The sequence below is a fragment of the Mus musculus genome, chromosome 14 (assembly GCF_000001635.26).
Source record: "Mus musculus strain C57BL/6J chromosome 14, GRCm38.p6 C57BL/6J".
NCBI classification, from domain to species: domain Eukaryota; kingdom Metazoa; phylum Chordata; class Mammalia; order Rodentia; family Muridae; genus Mus; species Mus musculus.
This window is the reverse complement of record NC_000080.6, coordinates 65,631,619-65,648,994: the sequence shown is the minus strand read 5'-3', so window position 1 is coordinate 65,648,994 and position 17,376 is coordinate 65,631,619. Positions and strand designations below refer to the sequence as shown.

The 17,376-nt window shown below is 45.8% G+C and overlaps 1 protein-coding gene across 5 annotated transcripts in view; it reads right to left on the bottom strand.

The window, feature by feature from the left end:
• Positions 1-550: 550 nt before the first annotated feature.
• Nuggc (nuclear GTPase, germinal center associated) overlaps positions 551-17,376 on the bottom strand; it is a 54,946-nt gene continuing 38,120 nt past the window's right edge. For 3 of the 5 annotated variants that reach the window (XM_006518301.2, XM_006518302.1, XM_006518303.2), the window contains exons 13-19: positions 13,828-13,992; positions 10,287-10,444; positions 8,874-9,012; positions 7,648-7,756; positions 7,001-7,137; positions 3,895-3,985; positions 570-824 (exon numbers count right to left, since the gene is read on the bottom strand). In XM_006518301.2, the coding sequence (XP_006518364.1) occupies positions 679-824; positions 3,895-3,985; positions 7,001-7,137; positions 7,648-7,756; positions 8,874-9,012; positions 10,287-10,444; positions 13,828-13,992 (945 nt within the window). In that variant the 3' untranslated portion in view covers positions 570-678. Of the gene's footprint in view, positions 825-3,894; positions 3,986-7,000; positions 7,138-7,647; positions 7,757-8,873; positions 9,013-10,286; positions 10,445-13,827; positions 13,993-17,376 lie in introns of those variants that run through there. The other 2 variants (NM_001195674.2, XM_030247571.1) reach the window with 2 other exon arrangements.

Here is a 17,376-nt window from a genome sequence, read left to right as displayed (position 1 = left end):
TACTAGTCAGAAAGCACACATAGGGGGTCCAACTGACTTCTGTATAGAGGAGAACCAAGATCCAGTGTTCATCTCTCTGCTCTTTGACTACAGGTGATGTGAGCAGGGCCTTGTACTCCTTTGGCCATGTGTTCCCTGCCATGATGGATTGGACCCTTTAACTCTGGGACAACATAAACCCTTCCTCCCTTCAGTTACTTGTTCCAGTGTATTGATTAGCACCCACAGTAAGGTAACGAATACCTTGGTCTCAGGTTTATTTGCAGGGGGCAACACTGTCTCTTCTCAAAAGTAAACATTGCCTCTTTCATCACTAGGTAAGTGGGAAATAGAGCCTGGTACCTGAGGCTGAACTTTGTAACTTTCTATTTGACATGTAAGCTTGGAAGTGTATATGTTTGTCTTCAGTGATGTATAAAGTTCCTGCCTTAGAGCTTAAGAGTTCACTCAGGATAACAGGGGATTTTTGTGTATTTGTTTGTTTTTGTTTATTTTTTGATTTTGGCTATAGAAGAAAATGATACCAGAAATAATGATGTAGCAGTTTCATTTTATATAGAAAGTCCAAATGAGGAGGAATGTTTTTTATTCTGTTTCAAAAAAAAAATAGCAATAATTCTGGTTATTTGGCTCCAGGCCTATTTTCATCTCTTTAGACAAAAGCCCCTCCTCCCCAAACTAAAGTTTTGTTCCATGGGGGCCGGCTTTGCTGGGGGACATTCGCAGGAGGAAATCTTGCATGCTCCTCCGCAGCTGTGCGTTCTCAGCAACCTCCCTCAGGCTTCTGTAGAGTTTTTCCATTTCCTTCTGTTCATTCCGGACATCTACAGAGAAGCAGACATAAATGCACAGTCAATGCCTTCTCCAGAATCCCTCATGATGAAACCCTCAGCAAGCCTAGAATAATCAGATTATCCTAGCCCCTTGTTTTGCAAATAACACAGTCAAGCCAGGTAGTTATCTGAGGATTCATCTCAGCATGGCTTGGGGCAGAGGTGGGGTGATGTGGGAAGATCACTCTTAAAAGGAGCCTACCCCTTTAAAAGCCTAAGAGGCTGGAGAGCTAGCTTAGTGGTTAAAAGGGCTGACTGCTCTTACAGAAGGTCCAAGTTCCACTTCTAGCATCCACACTGCGCAGAACAGGATCTCCAGGGGAATCTCATCCCTCTGATCTCCCGGACACCTGTACTTATGCACACACATGCACACATACACACGCGCGTGCACAACACAAACATTAAAAATAAACCTTTAAAGCAAAAACTCTGGCCGGGTGTGGTGGCACACACCTTTAATCCCAGCACTTGGGAGGCAGAGGCAGGCGAATTTCTGAGTTTGAGGCCAGCCTGGTCTACAGAGTGAGTTCCAGGACAGCCAGGGCTACACAGAGAAACCCTGTCTCGAAAAACCAAACCAAACAAGTAAACCCTGGGAGCCTTCACAGTCTTCACTGAGTCCTCTTCAGAGTCAAGTGAAAGAAGACATAAAACAGGAGGAACAGGAGGATCCGCCCACATCACCCCCAGGAAGCTCTCCATTCCTCAGACCCCCATCCTAGGCCAACCACCATCCCCCACAAACTTGCTTTGTCCTCTTTTGGTATCTCAGATTTTCATTTTCCAGCTGCATTCTGATTAAATCCTCTCTGTGGCTAACTTGGTGCCTGTTTTATAGTTTTGATTTGGTTTGGTTTGGTTTGGTTTTGATTTGTTTGGTTAGTTTTTGTTTTGAGACAATCCAGGCAATCCTCTAGCCTCAGCCTCCCCAGTGCAGGGATTGCCCGCATGTACCGTCACACTCAACGATATAATTTCCTTAATGTGGCATGCCATCAGTTGAAAGCTGCCCTCCCTCAGAATAAGAGCCAAGATCCTCTGGTAGCCCGGCCTTCACATGCGCAGTCAGCCCACGGTTCTGCAGAGAGCAACTCTGGACTCCGACTGAAGCTCTTCTCAGAGTCACCACCTGCCATCCTCTTCCATTAAATAATGCTCAACACACACGACTTCACAACAGAGTAGACCAAGTCTTCAAATGCAGCCCTTCCCATGTCCACGTGAATCCTTCGAGTTCTGTTTTTCTAGAGAACTCTGACCAACTTAGTTCACAGGGTAGACACTTGCGATTATTGGGTCTGGCTCCAGCCATCGTTAGCTCACTCGCCATGTTCCAGGTGGTGGCCTGGATGAGCCTGCCTGAGCCTGGCCTGCTGTGGAACCCATGAGCCAGAAGTGAGTTAGAACCCAAGTTTCCTGTCTTGATGGTGTTTACAAGGCCTCCCTCCTCTCTGCTCCTCAGTCCACCCTTAACCCTTCATATAAAGGTGCCCTCTAGAAATCTGGCTGACACAGCCTCCCCTGAACCAGCCCTGAACATCTCTGCTTCTCAGCTACAACAATAAGCACCTGCTGCTAGAGCAGACCCTCTCCCTCAGGTGCCACTCAAGTGTCATTCCTGATGAGACGTTCCTCAGGCCCCTGCCCCACCATGGATTCTACTTGCTGACTTGCTATTTATTACCTGTCTCTCTTCTGGGAGCCCCTTGAAGGTGACTTAAATCGAAGTGTGTGTGTGGTGGGGAGGGGAGTCATGCTTTCTAGTCTGGGAGGTTCCACTCTGACAAACCAGACAATACCCGAATGCACAGCTTCTCATTTGGTCCTCACATAACCTTGGCATCTGGCATAGTCTTCCCTCATGATATGCACTTGGGGTTTGTAGGGGAAAGACATCCACACAGGTAGAACTTAGATCAGACTTGGGACAATGCCCTGGCTGTGAGGCCTGGAGTGCTGGAAGACCTTCAGCAGGCACGATTTCCCTAAAGGCCACAGATACAGTGACCATATAAATCAAGTCCCCACAGAGACTTCTTTCACAAATGGCTGTATGCCGCACATGCTCTCTCAGGCTACTTTCTTCCTCTTTCCAACATGAGCTGGAGACTGCTTCACACGGCTGTGTCCGGGGCTGGGGTGCCCCATCCCCATCACCTACTAGCCACGTGCCTACCATAGCCTGTGCTGTGCTCACAGAGGTTTGTGATGTCTTGCTCTGTGAGACTGAATGGAGCTGCTCTCCTGGCTTTGTCTGTGCCATTTTGTGCACACATGAGATGCTGAAGGGGCAAATCTCTAGATTCCCAGGATGCTGAGCCTAAGAACAGGTGAATTTTTGCTAGAAATTTCTCTATTATCCAACCGCTCTGTCCAGCCACCATCACTATCTTTAGTTTATACAAGGTAGCTCAATGCAGCTGTGGGCAGGGAATGAGGACAACGTCACATCCCCAGGGTCCTGGTACATCAGCAGACTCTTTCCCTCTATCACCAGGAGATGGAATCCTCTCTAAAGAGCTAGAAACTTGGAAGAAGGGGTTGTGGAGATGGGATGGTGGATTGCCATGGAAACCCAGGAGTGAGCATAACCTAGGCTGCATCTAAAAGATGGAGCACCAGCTAGTATCTCAGGGGACTTAGGAGAATTACACAAGATGGCGCCCATCAAGTCGTAGTACTTGTCTTTGTTGTGTGGAGTGTGACAGTTACAATCATCGTCTGCGTAACTTGTCCTAAACAGTCTCACCCTGATGTTGGTGTTTTTAAATTTTCACTATGTATTTTTTTAGGCATATGTGTTTTGCCTGCATATTTGTGTGTGTACCATGCACAGGTAGTACTATGGGGGGTCAAAAAGAGGACATCAGATCTCCTGAGACTAGAGATATGATGGATAGGAGCCACCATGTGGATGCTGGAAGTTTTACCTCTGGGAAAGCAGCCAGTGCTCTTAACTGCTGAACTACTTCTCCAGCCCCACCTTGATATCTTTACATTCAACCAGAGGTTACCACAAGAGTTGCCCTTCATTTAACAGTTTAGTAAAGCTGTTTACCTGCAAGCTCCTTGCAGAGTCCAACTCCCTGGGGTGCAGCAAGGGTTAACATGGTAGTGATGCTGCCCTTGACCTTCTCAGTGATTCCATGCTACATGACAAGAACATCAGATCGGTTAGGATAAAGAACCTAAGGGAAAGCGAGTCACAGGAAATGAACCTCACTCGGTCCTTCAGATGGAGATGACCCAGAATCGGATTGCACAAGAATAAAGTCAGGTCTAAAGGAGAAGCACTTGGGAGTGTACTGATGACCCCAGAGGGTTTGTCAGCAGGACAGCAGGACAGCATTCCCACCGGCTCCCACCTGCCTCTGCAGCTCTTTTCCTGCCTATGAGGATGTATAGCAGGCTATCTTCTGAAGGCTGGCCAACTGAATCTGGAGCTAAGGAAGAGATGCAGCAGCATCACCCACAGTCCTCTACTGCATGAGTCCTGAGTTGGTGTCTGTCAGCAGTGCTCCAAGCAGCATACCTTGCTTGACAGGACTGATTCTTCTTCCCTAAGACCTGAGAAATGTCTTCTTGCTACTCTCAACCCTTTGAGCACCTAGGACAAGTTTCTTCCCAATTCTGTTTCTTGTTTCCCTGGGGCAAACACCAAGACTCTTTTCTCCACCATAGTGTGCTCTAGTTCTGAGCCTAGATCTCCTTGCTTCCTGACCTTATACTTCTTTTTCAGTGCTGGGACAAGGGCCCCTACCTTGAGCAGTAAATTAAGCTCAGTGGCCCTCAGCATCCTTGTCTGTAAGATCAGAGACTGGGAGAGCTGTAGCTCCTAGAACCACATGCAGTTACCTCATTACAGACTGGAGACAAAGCTGCAAGCCGCCCAACTAATCAGTTTATCAGAACGATTTATCAATTCAGTCAGTAGATAGTATTTTGCCCTTCAACTTGTAAGAACATTATAAAGGAATCTACCTACTTTTATTTTTAGTTAATTTGTTAGTTAGCTAGCTAACTAGTTTACAGAAGTCAGTGGCACACAGATGGAATTGGAAGACAGCTTGCAGGAGTCAGTTCTCGCCTCTTACTATGTAGGTCCTAGGGATTGAACTCAGATCACCAGGTTTGGCAGCAAGCGGCTCTACTTACTGAGCCATCTCATCAGCCCAGAGGTCAGTTTTTTAAAATAGGAGCTCTTCTCACATTGAATGTGTATAAAACAAAATTCCATTCGTTATGTAGAATAAAAATATTTAAATAATTAAAGGTTGATTAGCATTCTTGGTTTTGAAAAAGATTAGGGGATGGGAACACATGATGATCTTACCTATTATTATCTCTGTACATTTCTGTACATTAAGCTACAGGCTGTTGGGTTTCAAACCCTGGACAAATGGCTGAAGTGTCTCTTTAACATACCAAAGTGGACCTGGATGCCAGATTCTTCCTGAATCCTTCAGTCCTCTACAGCCTGAGTCCTGAGTCAGTATCTATTGGCAATGCTCCAAGGGCCCTCCTGGCTGGCATACTTCTCCCCTACCCTAAATTCTTCAGCCCAGGGCCAGGTTGGCTTTCCCCAAGCTACCCTTCCCTGTATAATCCCTTCCTTCCTTCCTTCCTCCCTCCCTCCCTCCCTCCCTCCCTCCCTCCCTCCCTCCCTCCCTCTCTCTCTCTCTCTCTCTCTCTCTCTTTCTCTCTCTCTCTTTCTTTCTTTCTTTCTTTCTTTCTTTCTTTCTTTCTTTCTTTCTTTCTTTCTTTCTTTCTTTCTTTCTTTCATGTGTGCATGGCTAGTCCCTTTTGGTGGCACTGTTTCATTGAACACCTTATGACCCAATTCCTACATACTCAGTAGAGATTGGTTCTGTGGAGCTTGGTCAGTTTCCCACATGTGTTTCTGGACTGTGATACCATGTTAACTGACTGGACTCAAACAGTTCTCATAAGCAAGACAGCTCTCACCTAGCAAGAAAGCTCCATGCTTTACACACCAGAGACTGGGGTTTCTAAGCCTAAAGTGGGCGGGATCAGGAAGAAACAGGATCCAATGTCTCACTCAGGGAGGTTAGTGAAGAGTTAGCCTGATGCTTCCTCTGGTGGGTGGGACAGAGATCAGTTAAACCTGAACAGTGACAGAAGCCTGGGGAGTCTCATATGGCCATGGAGGGGCTAATTGGACTAAGACAAAGGTTTTCTATCACTTGGGAGGGAGAAGGTAGCAAGCTAAGAGACCTAAAACCAAGACAAAATTGCCCACATACACTTAGGTCCAAGAGAACTTTTAGGAACCATTGCAGAAACAAGACTCAAACTTGAATCTGTGCCAGGTCCTACTACCCACTGAGCTATGGTCATATTCTGACATTTGCTCATCAAAATTATATGGAGCCGGGCGGTGGTGATGCATGCCTTTAATCCCAGCACTTGGGAGGCAGAGACAGGTGGATTTCTAAGTTCGAGGCCAGCCTGGTCTACAGAGTGAGCTCCAGGACAGCCAGGGCTATACAGAGAAACCCTGTCTCGAAAAAACAAAAAAACAGAAGTATATGGAGCTGAGCCATCTCCCATATATATATATATATATATATATATATATATATATATATATATATATATATATATATATATATATATATGGGAGCCATCTCCCATATCTCCATCTCCCATTTCCCATATCTCCCAAACAAAGCTATATTTGTTTATATATATATATAAACTACTGATTATGCTACTGTTGGAGATACTGGTACCATTAAGTCTCTCTGTATGTATCTGCCTCTCAGTGCTGTGCCACCTCTTGACTCATTCCTTCTGCCTGGGTTTGTTTATGCATAGAAAGGATACAACACCCACCTCATAGACTTGCTGGGGATTCGTGAGTAAATGCACACAAACGCACCCACCTAGCTCTTATGACCCTTGCTCTATGGATGGCTTTGCAGAGAGGCATGACACAGGAAAGAGCAGAAGGCGATGTATTTCTACAGTCCAGTGCTTGGTGGCAGGGAAGAAGGAATGTTGAGCCATGTGGCCATATGCTAGGTCCGGTGCAGATGGCATCCAGCTCTACTGGGCCCAGCTGTCTACCATCTGTCCTGTGCCCCCCACTTCCCTTCCCCAGGGCTGGACCTACCCACCCCCACCCCGAAGATGTAGAATACCTTCAGCTGTCGAAACTGGTGCCACATCCTCTCTTGAGCCCTCTCAAACAAGCCCTCAGCCACCTGCCGCTCCACCCCTCTCCTGATGACATCCTTCATTCTCTCGCATGCTTTCTTGCCAGTGATCTGAGCTGCCTCTGACCAGAAAAAAAAATAATAATAGAAGATAGTCACAATCACATAACAGCCAGGACTTGGTCAGAAATCTATGGTATCAGAAGAAAAACCGGGCAAGCAAGCAAGCAGAAACGCACATGTACATACATATACACCTATCATGTAAAATAATGAAACCCAAGATTTAGATGAACTATAATTCAGAAAACCTAAGGACTGACTGAATCAAGCAGGTTACAAAAAAATCACTCCCTAACTCAAGAAGGGTCCTGAGGGTTGATCCCTGGGCATTTAAAGAAGGCACAGGCAAAAACTCTGTCCTACGCTACTGCCCAGGCAACATGTAGATAACGAGGTCCCTCGGTTCCTTTCCCTGCGCCCTGCAGTCGTTTCAACATGTAGGTTGAGAATGCCACCAGAAGTTGATTGGAGAGGTGGATTCTTATAAAGAAGCCAGCAGAGCAGCAAGCTAATAGAAAACGGGAGGGTTCCGGAAACCCAGGAAGAGGAAGCGCCTCCCTGGGAGCCACCTTCATAGCAGGGCTTCAGGTCGTTTTGGATGGAGCTGGTGACAGACTTATAGATCTTCCTTTTCCTCCGGAGGATGTGGCTCTCCAGGCCTCCCAGGATGGCGCTTATCTGAGAAAGCATGTTAACACAAGGATTTGGGATGGATGCTCTGACAGAAGCACTCGGGTGTGCCTGTCTGCGCGCCACCCATCCCCCTGCCTCACATTAGGCTTGGCTGTTGTGATGACAAATATTGTCGACTTGACCAGATCTAGAATAATGAAGGAAAGAAGTCTGTGCACGTCTGTGAGGGATCATATCGATCAGACTAGCTGAGCTATAAAAATCACTATCAAATGTGGGGACTGCCACTCCACCGAGTGGAGTCCCAGATGACACCCAAAAAAGAAAGCAAGGTTAGCACCCATATTCAGCACCCACTGCTTCCTGGGTGTAATGTGAGTAGCCACCTCCACAGTTTCCCCTTAGTGATGGACTGTACCCTCAAACTGTGAGCCAAGATAAACCCTTCCTTCCTTCCTTAATTTGCCTTTGTCGGGATTTGATGGGGAAGAGTAATTCATACAGCCACCCACATGTCACATCCCAGCTGCCAGCTCCCCGTGGGCAAGGACTCTAACCAGAGGATCGTTATTCCCTAAGGAGCCCCACAGTACCTAGACCCTACAAACCCAGTGAGTGCATCCTAACTAGAGCACAGACCTAGGAAGCCTCATTGAGAGACCAGGGTCACCAGCGTAATTCCTAGCATAGACATGTGATTCCAGTTAGGCCTGGAAGAAAGTGAGTCACAGACAGGAGCCTGGAGTTGTCAACACTAGCAAACGACCTAAAATAATAATGTTAATAGTAATGGCAACGGTGATGGTGATGGTGGTGGTGATGATGATGGTGGTGGTGGTGGTGACGATGATGATATAGTAATGATAAAGGATGATTTCTGTAAGCTTCCCTCCTTTGGCTCCTTCATAAAATTGGCAGAAATGATGGAGAGGTAAATGACCATCTTATTATGGGATGCACATTTTTATACATTTAAGTATTCTGTGAATATTTTGGGGTCTGAGTCCACTTCACTGCCTCAGGTGCTCCTATTCATTGCTTCTCCATGGAACAAAGCTGGCCTCAGTGTCCTCTGCCTCCATTGTGGCTTTAGGACCTCTTCTCCCATTCCTGTCCCGCCATGACTCATTCTTCATCTCCATCCCCCTGAGGATCATCATACCTCCTGGATCAGGAAGCTTCTCTTGTATCCATCTTGTTTCCAGCCACTTCTAACCCCAACTTCTGCCATCCTCTCCTCCAGGGAATGCTTGAAAGCATCTATGTGCTGCATCAGAGCAGGGGCAGTGGGCTTCCCATCCCTATGGAAGAAAGTGGTATAGCAGGTTAAGTGACCATGGTGGTGACTGTGCAGAAAAGGCAAGCATGAGGCAGGCTGATATCCTCTATTGCTTTAAAGAGTAGCTGAAGCAAGGTAACAGTCATCGGCTCCCCGTAGTGTGCCAGACACTGGGCTGTTCAAGGCCTTTGGCCTCAAGGCCTATGTAGTCAGTGTGATGGCGTCTCTGTCACAGATGAGAACATTGGGGTGCGGAGGGGATGGCTGGAATGCAAGAGATCACACAACTAGTAAGAGGCAAAGGCCAGGCTTGCCTCAAAAGTCACTGTCAATAGCCAGGGCATGTATCAGGGAGGGTAGGACTTGAGCCTTCAGGGTGGGAGAGGAGGTGAAAGGGAGTGGAAAGAAGAGGTTATCCCCTTCAGAATATCTGAGAAGGGAGAAGCGGCAGGCTACAGAGAAGAGAGCCTGGGCTTTGAATCCTCGAGGAGTTTTTCCATGATCTGGTGACCCTGGAAAAGTCTCTCACAGTTCTTCACGGTCTGCTTGGTCTTGTGTAAAGAACCAAAGCCACTCTGTGGCACTCAGGAAGCATTGGACAGTGCAAACACATGCCTGTTAGCATAGCAGAGGTAGGCTGTATACTGATTCTGAATGCTGTTCCATGTCTCTGTGATGGGGTGGGGTAGGAGATGGTATGGCATGACTGAACATTTAAAGACTGGTAGGGACAGAGGCAGGATGCTTGGTGACAGGCTGCTGTACTGCAGATCTGGAGAGCATCTTTCTGTTGATGGAGGGAAGAGTTAAAGGTCTAGGAATGCACGGGCATGGGGAAGGGGCCCTGCCCACAACTCGTTCATGAGCATGCATGCACCAGAATCAGACAGCATCCTCCTGGGGCCACTTTTTTCTTTTCACACTTCAGGGAAAGTTCTGAAAGCCTTGTGCTTATTTTATTCCACACTCTCCAATCAAAATACCCTGTCTGGGGGCTCAGGTCCCTAAGAAAACGAATCCCCTGCTGCACGGAGGAGATATTTGAAAAATAATGGCAATCATAATATTAGTCTGAAAGAAACCTCTCCATGTGTTCCCCAGGTCACCATGGGAAATTTTTAAGTAAACCAAACCAAGATGGCTTTTGTGTTTTGCCAGAAGCTAAGCTTTCTGTCTCAAATAACCAGCTACTCTTTACACTTCCCGAGCCAAAAAAATAAATTCCTAAATCCAAGACTCTGGCTTGATGTCCCGCAGATGTGTATTAATGAGAGAGCAAGATGAAAAATTCTTTACCTAAAAATGCCTCCAAATACAGGGTCAATCTGGTCATAGATAGGCTGAGACAGGGCTTCATTCAGGTCAATTCTGGCCAGAGTTCTGGAGGCATAGACCCCATTTTTCAGGCAAACTGCTTTCAGGGTCTGGTGAAAACCTTGGTTTCCTCTGCTCCTCTAGACAATGAAACAATGAATTAGCAAGTCAGTGGGCATTAACTAGAAAGCCATAGGGTTGAATTCTCATCGTCATGGGCCAAAGGTTATTCATTTCTAAGAATTATGAGGTGAAAATAGAGACATCTTGGTCTTTAAACATGTCCTTAATCCATTGACCAATCATGAAAAATCTCTAGGTTGACTGGAAGCTCCTGCTTGGGCTTCCAAAGGGTCTCAGGCTCATGTCAATCACAAACTCTGTGATGAGTACTACTGACTGTCGATTGGATAGAATCTGGAATTACTAAGGATACAAACTCTGGGCATGCTTAATATAAGTCTAGATTGAGTTAACTGAGGTGGAAGACCAGCGCTAAATGTGGATGACATCATTCTATCAACTGTGGTCCCAGAATGAACACAAGGGAGAGGGCAAGCAAGGCACCAGCATCCCCTCTCTCTCTGCTTGGCTGTAGACTCAATATGACCAGCTGCCTCACACTCCTGCAGCCATGCCTTCCCTACCACGATGGCCTGTACCCTCTAACTGTGAGCCAAACGAAGCCCTTCCTTACATTATCAGGTATTTTGTCACCAATAACACCAATTCACCTTTCCAGACAAACTTCGATTTGCAGTCTCCTTCCCTGCCAGTCTTTAATGTTAGCCTCTAATTTGCCTGTTGAGCTCAGTCCCGGCATCTCACCCATCTTTACATCTGCATCTTATAGTGATTCAAATAGTGATTGGCAGCTAATTGTTTAATGAGCAATTATGGCACAAATGGAAAAGAAAATAACTGCCAACTCACAATAAGTATACATCTTGAAATCACCAAGGAAGAGTACAAATTTTGTTAACTATTGAATGAAATACAATTGAATTTATGTATCTTTGGTATTTTACCCAGGTTAATAAAATTCCAGACATCAGAGGAAGAAATATTTAGTATGTGGTTAGAGATATAAGAAATACTAACCAATTTTATCTAGATAGTGATTGATAACAGACAATCAAAGTCTGTTTGCTAAAAGTTCAGTAGAGGACAGCATGAGCTTTAAACAATGATTTATTTTGAGAGAAGAGCTACACAGTTTGATATAATAATAGTATTAAATGGTATAATATCAAATACATTCCAGAAGTGTTTTAGTCACCATGTGCCATTCTTTGCATATGCAGAGTCCTAACAGACTCACTTGTTTGAACACCTGGCCTCCAGCAGGCAGTGTTGTCTGAGGAGCTTGTATAGCCTCTCAGACATATAGCCGAGCTAACAAAAGTAGATCACTCCAAAGTGATATCTGCTTCTGGCTCCCAATCCATCATGGTGTGAAAAAGTCATGCTACAAGTTCCCATCGCCATCATCAAAAGAAATGTGCTAGCTCCACCCCTTCCTTCCCGTTGTGGACTATGCCCTCTAAACCATGAGCCAAGACAAACATCTCCTCCATTAACTTGCTTCACAGCCACAGCAAAGATAATGCATGCAGTTAACTCATACAGTTACTTTAGTAACGCCCTTAGTTTTAGACCTTTGGGTTATTTCACCATATTAAATAAGAGACGGTGATGGTGTGAGTCTGCCCTAGTTTTTGACCACAAAGGAACATTGTTTATCAGCTTGGTGCACCTCACAAAGAAATAAGTCACTGAAGGGCTGATGGAGGGGGCTGTGGTGGGGTGGACTGTTGCTGAGGTCTACAGATGGCTGGCAATCTCCTCTTCCCCAAGCAATCTGTCTCAAGGAGGTTCCTCTTCTTCATGGCTTTCTCTGCTAGCACTACTTGGTCAGTCATCTTTTACGACCCAGCTTATTCTACAAAAAAATAGAAATCCTCACTAGGAAACAGAATGCCTGAATGTAGCAAAGTAGAGGACTTAAAACAAGAATAAGCACCTATCATCTCTCCTTTGAGGATGGTTTGGCTACCACTTCTGGTCCAGGGCTTTTCCTGGGGCTAGTCAGGTTCGATTGGTGTTAGAGTTCTCTAAATGAGGCAGAAGAATATGTTTCCAAGGGTCCTAGCTCGCACAGTATGCTGGCTTTTTACCACAGCTGGGTGTTAGAAGTTCAGGGTCACAAGTTGGCAGTGTTTGCTGAAGCCTCTTCACATAAGAGACTCACAGCCCTGCCACACGTTTCATTTTTTTAATGTTCCAACATTCAAAGTCATTTTAAAAACAATTACAACATATCATCTGAGCCTTTCATCTTGTCCTGCCATGTGGATAGGTCACCACCACTCATTAAGCTAATGGGCTGAATCATTAGTTATACTGTGGCCCCTCCAAAGTGTTAAAGTCCTAATAACCAATGTTACTGTATTCAGAGATGACTTATCTAAGGAGGCCATTAAGGCTAAGTGAGGTCACAAAAGTGGAGCCCAAATTCAATATGATGGGTGTACTTATGAGAGAGACACTAAGAGTATATCACACACACACACACACACACACACACACACACACACACACACACACACACACAGAGAGAGAGAGAGAGAGAGAGAGAGAGAGAGAGAGAATATGTAAGGGCACTATGAGCAGGCCATTGTCTCCAGGTTAAGGAAAGAGGCCTAAGCAAACACTGCCAACATCTGACCCTGAACTTCCAGCTTCCTGAACTGTGCCTATAGCTCAAGTCATCCTCTGTGCCTGTGACATCCCGTCATGGCTGCCTGAGCGATATGAATCTTACGGGATCCCACCTGTACTTACAGCTCCATCTTTGAGAAGCTCCATACAACTGTCTGATTTGTACAACTATTTGTGCCAAGCAAAGAGCCTGCAAGGTGCTGCTCCCTCTTTCCAAGATAACTGATAATGGCATCAGTGCCAGGAGATGTTTAGGCCAGACATGTAGCATCCCCAATTCTACAGAAAAGACGATTAAGAAATCTCTAAACTGGCTTGAAGTACTGAATGGTTTGTGCCCTGCTCAGGGTGTGCACTGGAACTGACTCTCAAACTATGAGACCAATCCCCTGAAGCCCAGCCCTGCCTCTGCTCAACTGTAGGCCTCACTTGCCCAAAAGCCACAGGCGAACACTTCTCATACAGAGGATTTCTTACACAGAACTTTCACTCTTCCCTACTATCTTTTGTTTTCTTGGTTGGTTGGTTGGTTGGTTGGTTGGTTGGCTGGTTGGTTGGTTGGTTTTGATTTAGGAATTGGAGACAGAGGTTCGTTCTCTAATCCGCCAGATTACTTGGGAACTTGCTACACAGCCCAGGCTAGCCTGAAGCTTACAGCCATCCTCCAGAGTGGTAAGGTTATAGATGTAAGAAACTATGCCGAGCTTTCTTCAAGCTCTTTCTAGAAAGTGAGGAGGTAGTGTTAGAGGCATTTGGAGATCATGCTGCAGAACATAGGCATTCCCTGGACAAAGCTACTCACCACCAGGCATGACCCGAGGATGCGGCGGTAGGAAGTCATGGCCACCTGGACCCCTGTCTGCAGGGGCTGTTCCATTCGAGCAAAGCACTGCTCGATGGCCTTCTCCAACAGCTCCATCTTCTCCTCTACAAATTGTCGCAGGCCACCCGTGTTCAGTTCTTCAGTCTAGGAACAAAGTCGCAGGAGCATCAGATTCTTAAACTCTGCTCCAATGGAAACCCTTCACCAGCACAAGCTCCAGCCTGCAATTCACCCACAGTAGATTCATCCTTATTAGAAGACACCCTCAGTGCACAGACCTCCTAGGATTTCTTAGTATAGGAAACAGAAAAAAAAATGCCTGTTGTAACTTATTTGGGGTGTAAAATCGAGCGGGCTATTTGAGGAAGCAAGACTGAATAATTGTCTATACTCTGGCTTCTCCTCATACCACAGAAATCTTTCATCTTTTACCAAATAATAATTCAGTCATTGTGCGAACAATGTTTCCAGGGCACAGGAGAAGGATAGAGACAAGACAGGGCATGGAGGTGAATATGACCATGATACATGTATGAAAAATCATAATGAAACAGCATCTATAGTTAAACGGAACAGTGTTTTAAAAGAAAACACATTTTCTCAATGCCATCTGGTCTGACAAACATTTAATGGTCTTTGACATCACACAAAGCAGTTGTTGAGGGTTGTGTTTCTCAGACGTCAGTGTCCCTTCCATCTTAAAATCTGAAGGGCTAGGATTCTGAGTTCCCACTTAGCCTCCAAGTAAACTGATCCTCAGACCTTCCGCCAGCTTTGAACAGCAGAGCTCTAAGATCACACAGAGAAGGCCAAGCTCCTGTTTTCTCAGAAGAACGCTGCCGAGTAAGGAGAAAGAGCATGCCCAGACATGCGTTGCATTGCGGGGCTATGTTTTATGCAGCAATGGACTGCAGAGGTGGTACTAGGGACTTCCTAACAGGATGATAATGACAGGGCCTAACTCTGGGGGAGCTGTCCATGTGTGTTCACAAAGAGACACACGGCAAGGTTCACATGTCAACAAGGTTGGTAAGGATGCATGTTCTGAGAACAAATCCTTGCTATAACATGTTACATGTAAAGGACAGGAAGAGGAAGGCGGGGACTTTGCATGGGAGCCCAGGGCTCATTCGACATTGAAATGTCATGACCAACTTCCTATTGATCCTGAAATTAATTACTTCATTTAAAAATCACTAACCACCCCCACAAAATCCAAACTTTGGTTAGAAATACAATCTTGAGAAGAATGAAGGTTGGTTTCTTTCTTTCTTACTCAGGAATCCAAAGGCACGGACAAAACTCTCGTCTTCCAACTTTCCATCAAAGAACTAAGACCGATATCAGAGGCCAAGGAATTTTGAGGAAAGCTGCTGTTGATTCCTTCAGAGCTCCCCCAGGGACAGGCTCCTCAGCCTCTGATCCTGGGTCTTCCATGGCTTAGGTTTGGAGATAAGGATGAGCCAAGGGGCTGCACCTCAGAGTGGGCAAAGAACAGCAAACAGGGATGGGATGTTTCCCAAAATACCTTGTCCTTGTGTCTGTAAAACAAACCACCCACCCACAGCATCACGTTTGATTCATTTTCCACGAGCACTTCCAAAAGCAATCTCGTGTTGGGCAAAAAGGCAGATTTCACCCCGCAGAACTTTTTCAGGAAATTGGAAGGCCAAACCCTCCTTTCCCAGCCATTTCAGAGGACACCAGTCAACTCAGAAAAGAAAGAGAAAAACAGCCTTAGATGCCAGGAGTTTTGCTGTGTTTTGTCTCATGCAGCTAAACCAAAATGAAGTCTAAGAAACGCAGCAAAGAAACAAATGCAGCCATGTTCAATCCCCTTTACAGGGTCATTCATATCAGCCATTGGCCAACTTGCTGCCCTGTTTATTAACACATTGACGCTGGCTTTCCTATCTCTGCCATCTTGCCACCTGTCAGGCTCATCCCTGCCTTACTTCCCCCAGGCCCAGACTATCTTCAGAACCTTTTCCAAGAGCCTACTTAGCCCCTCCCTTTCGCAGTACAATAAGAAGTCAGACAACTTGATCCTATAGAGCTGATGGACAAACCCGAGTGTGAAAATAGACAAGGTCAACTGCGTGAGAAAGCAAATGCTGGCTACTCATAACTACTATTGATTGAACTCCTCTTCCTGTGTGCTTAGCTAAAGATTCATAATTGGCTTTCTCCAGCTGGTAAAGGTGGAGAGAAGTTAGTCATCAAACCCTGGCCACTTGGAACTGCTACAGAAGTCCAACTTTCCTGGATTGTTACTAGAAATAGCAGTTCGACCTCCTGCTTGAGTCTTCAGACTTGGAAACAGAAGGCTGGTTTCCTGGGCTGGGTATGGTGTTAGGGGGCTGCTTTGTTGACACCTTACAGGTGGTGTGAGTCTGGGTTCAGTCTTGCTCATGTCTGAATACTCAGTCTCTTAGAAAGAAACAGCACAGTTAGCGATTGGATGTAGGGACTTATTTTTCTCCCTATGTCTCCAAGTTTCTATTTTGGCAGTTATCTCTTCACTGTTGGGGTGAGGAGAGCCATCTTATTAAAGAGAAACCTGTCCATTTCTGTGACAAAACATAATTTTAGATGGGCATTCCAAAGGTCTGCATTCTAGACTGGGAAGACAAATGTTTAAAATTTGCCAAAATGCCTCCTTTCCAGTCTTCACGGTGTTACTACATTTCCTGTTATGTTCAAATGTGAAATGTTCCCCCATAGGCTCGGCTGTGTGAACCACTCATACCCACCTGGTGGTGCTATTTGCAGAGGCTGTGGAATCCTTTGGACATGGGGGCTATGTGATATACACAGGACCCTAGGTCAGCAGACATGGACCTTAAGAGTTATAGGACAGCCTCCCATCTACTCAAAGGTCTCTGTTACCTATTTGACCCCCCAAATATGAGCAAGCTCAGCTGCAAGTAGCCCACCACCATGGAGAGTGTATGCCCTGAACAGGGAGCCAGAATAAACCTCCCTGCCTTAAGGTTTTTGGGTTTTGTTGTTTTCCCTGCTGGGTATTTTGTAACAGCAACAAGGAAAGTAATCAATACAGACTGAGATTCTGAGAGCAACTTGGGGAAAGAAGCCAATTAAGCCAGCTAAGGTTTACATAACATGGCACTAACATGGATGAATTAGATAAAACACAGACATCCAGGGGGCAAAGAGTCAGCACAAAATGCCTGATACCTGGATGTCTGGCGACCCTAAGACATATATAGTTGGTAATATAATTATTTGGGGCAGAATTTGTCTTCTGTGTGGCTCTATATGAATATGACCTTGAGATCAGACTCCCAAATCTTTCCCTTTGTCAGCCTGTGTTTATCAGCTGGCCTACCTCCATGTGGTCTGAGAGCCAGTCTACATATGTGCCTGTGCCCAACTTTATGGGACCCTTATGTGCGTTCGAGTGCCAGGGTACCTGCCTAGCAGCCCTCATCTGGAGTGGATCAGTAGCTGTTATCTGCCTGTGTGTCCTCACAATCTCTCTGACCTCCAAAGTCCCCTTCTTTCCCT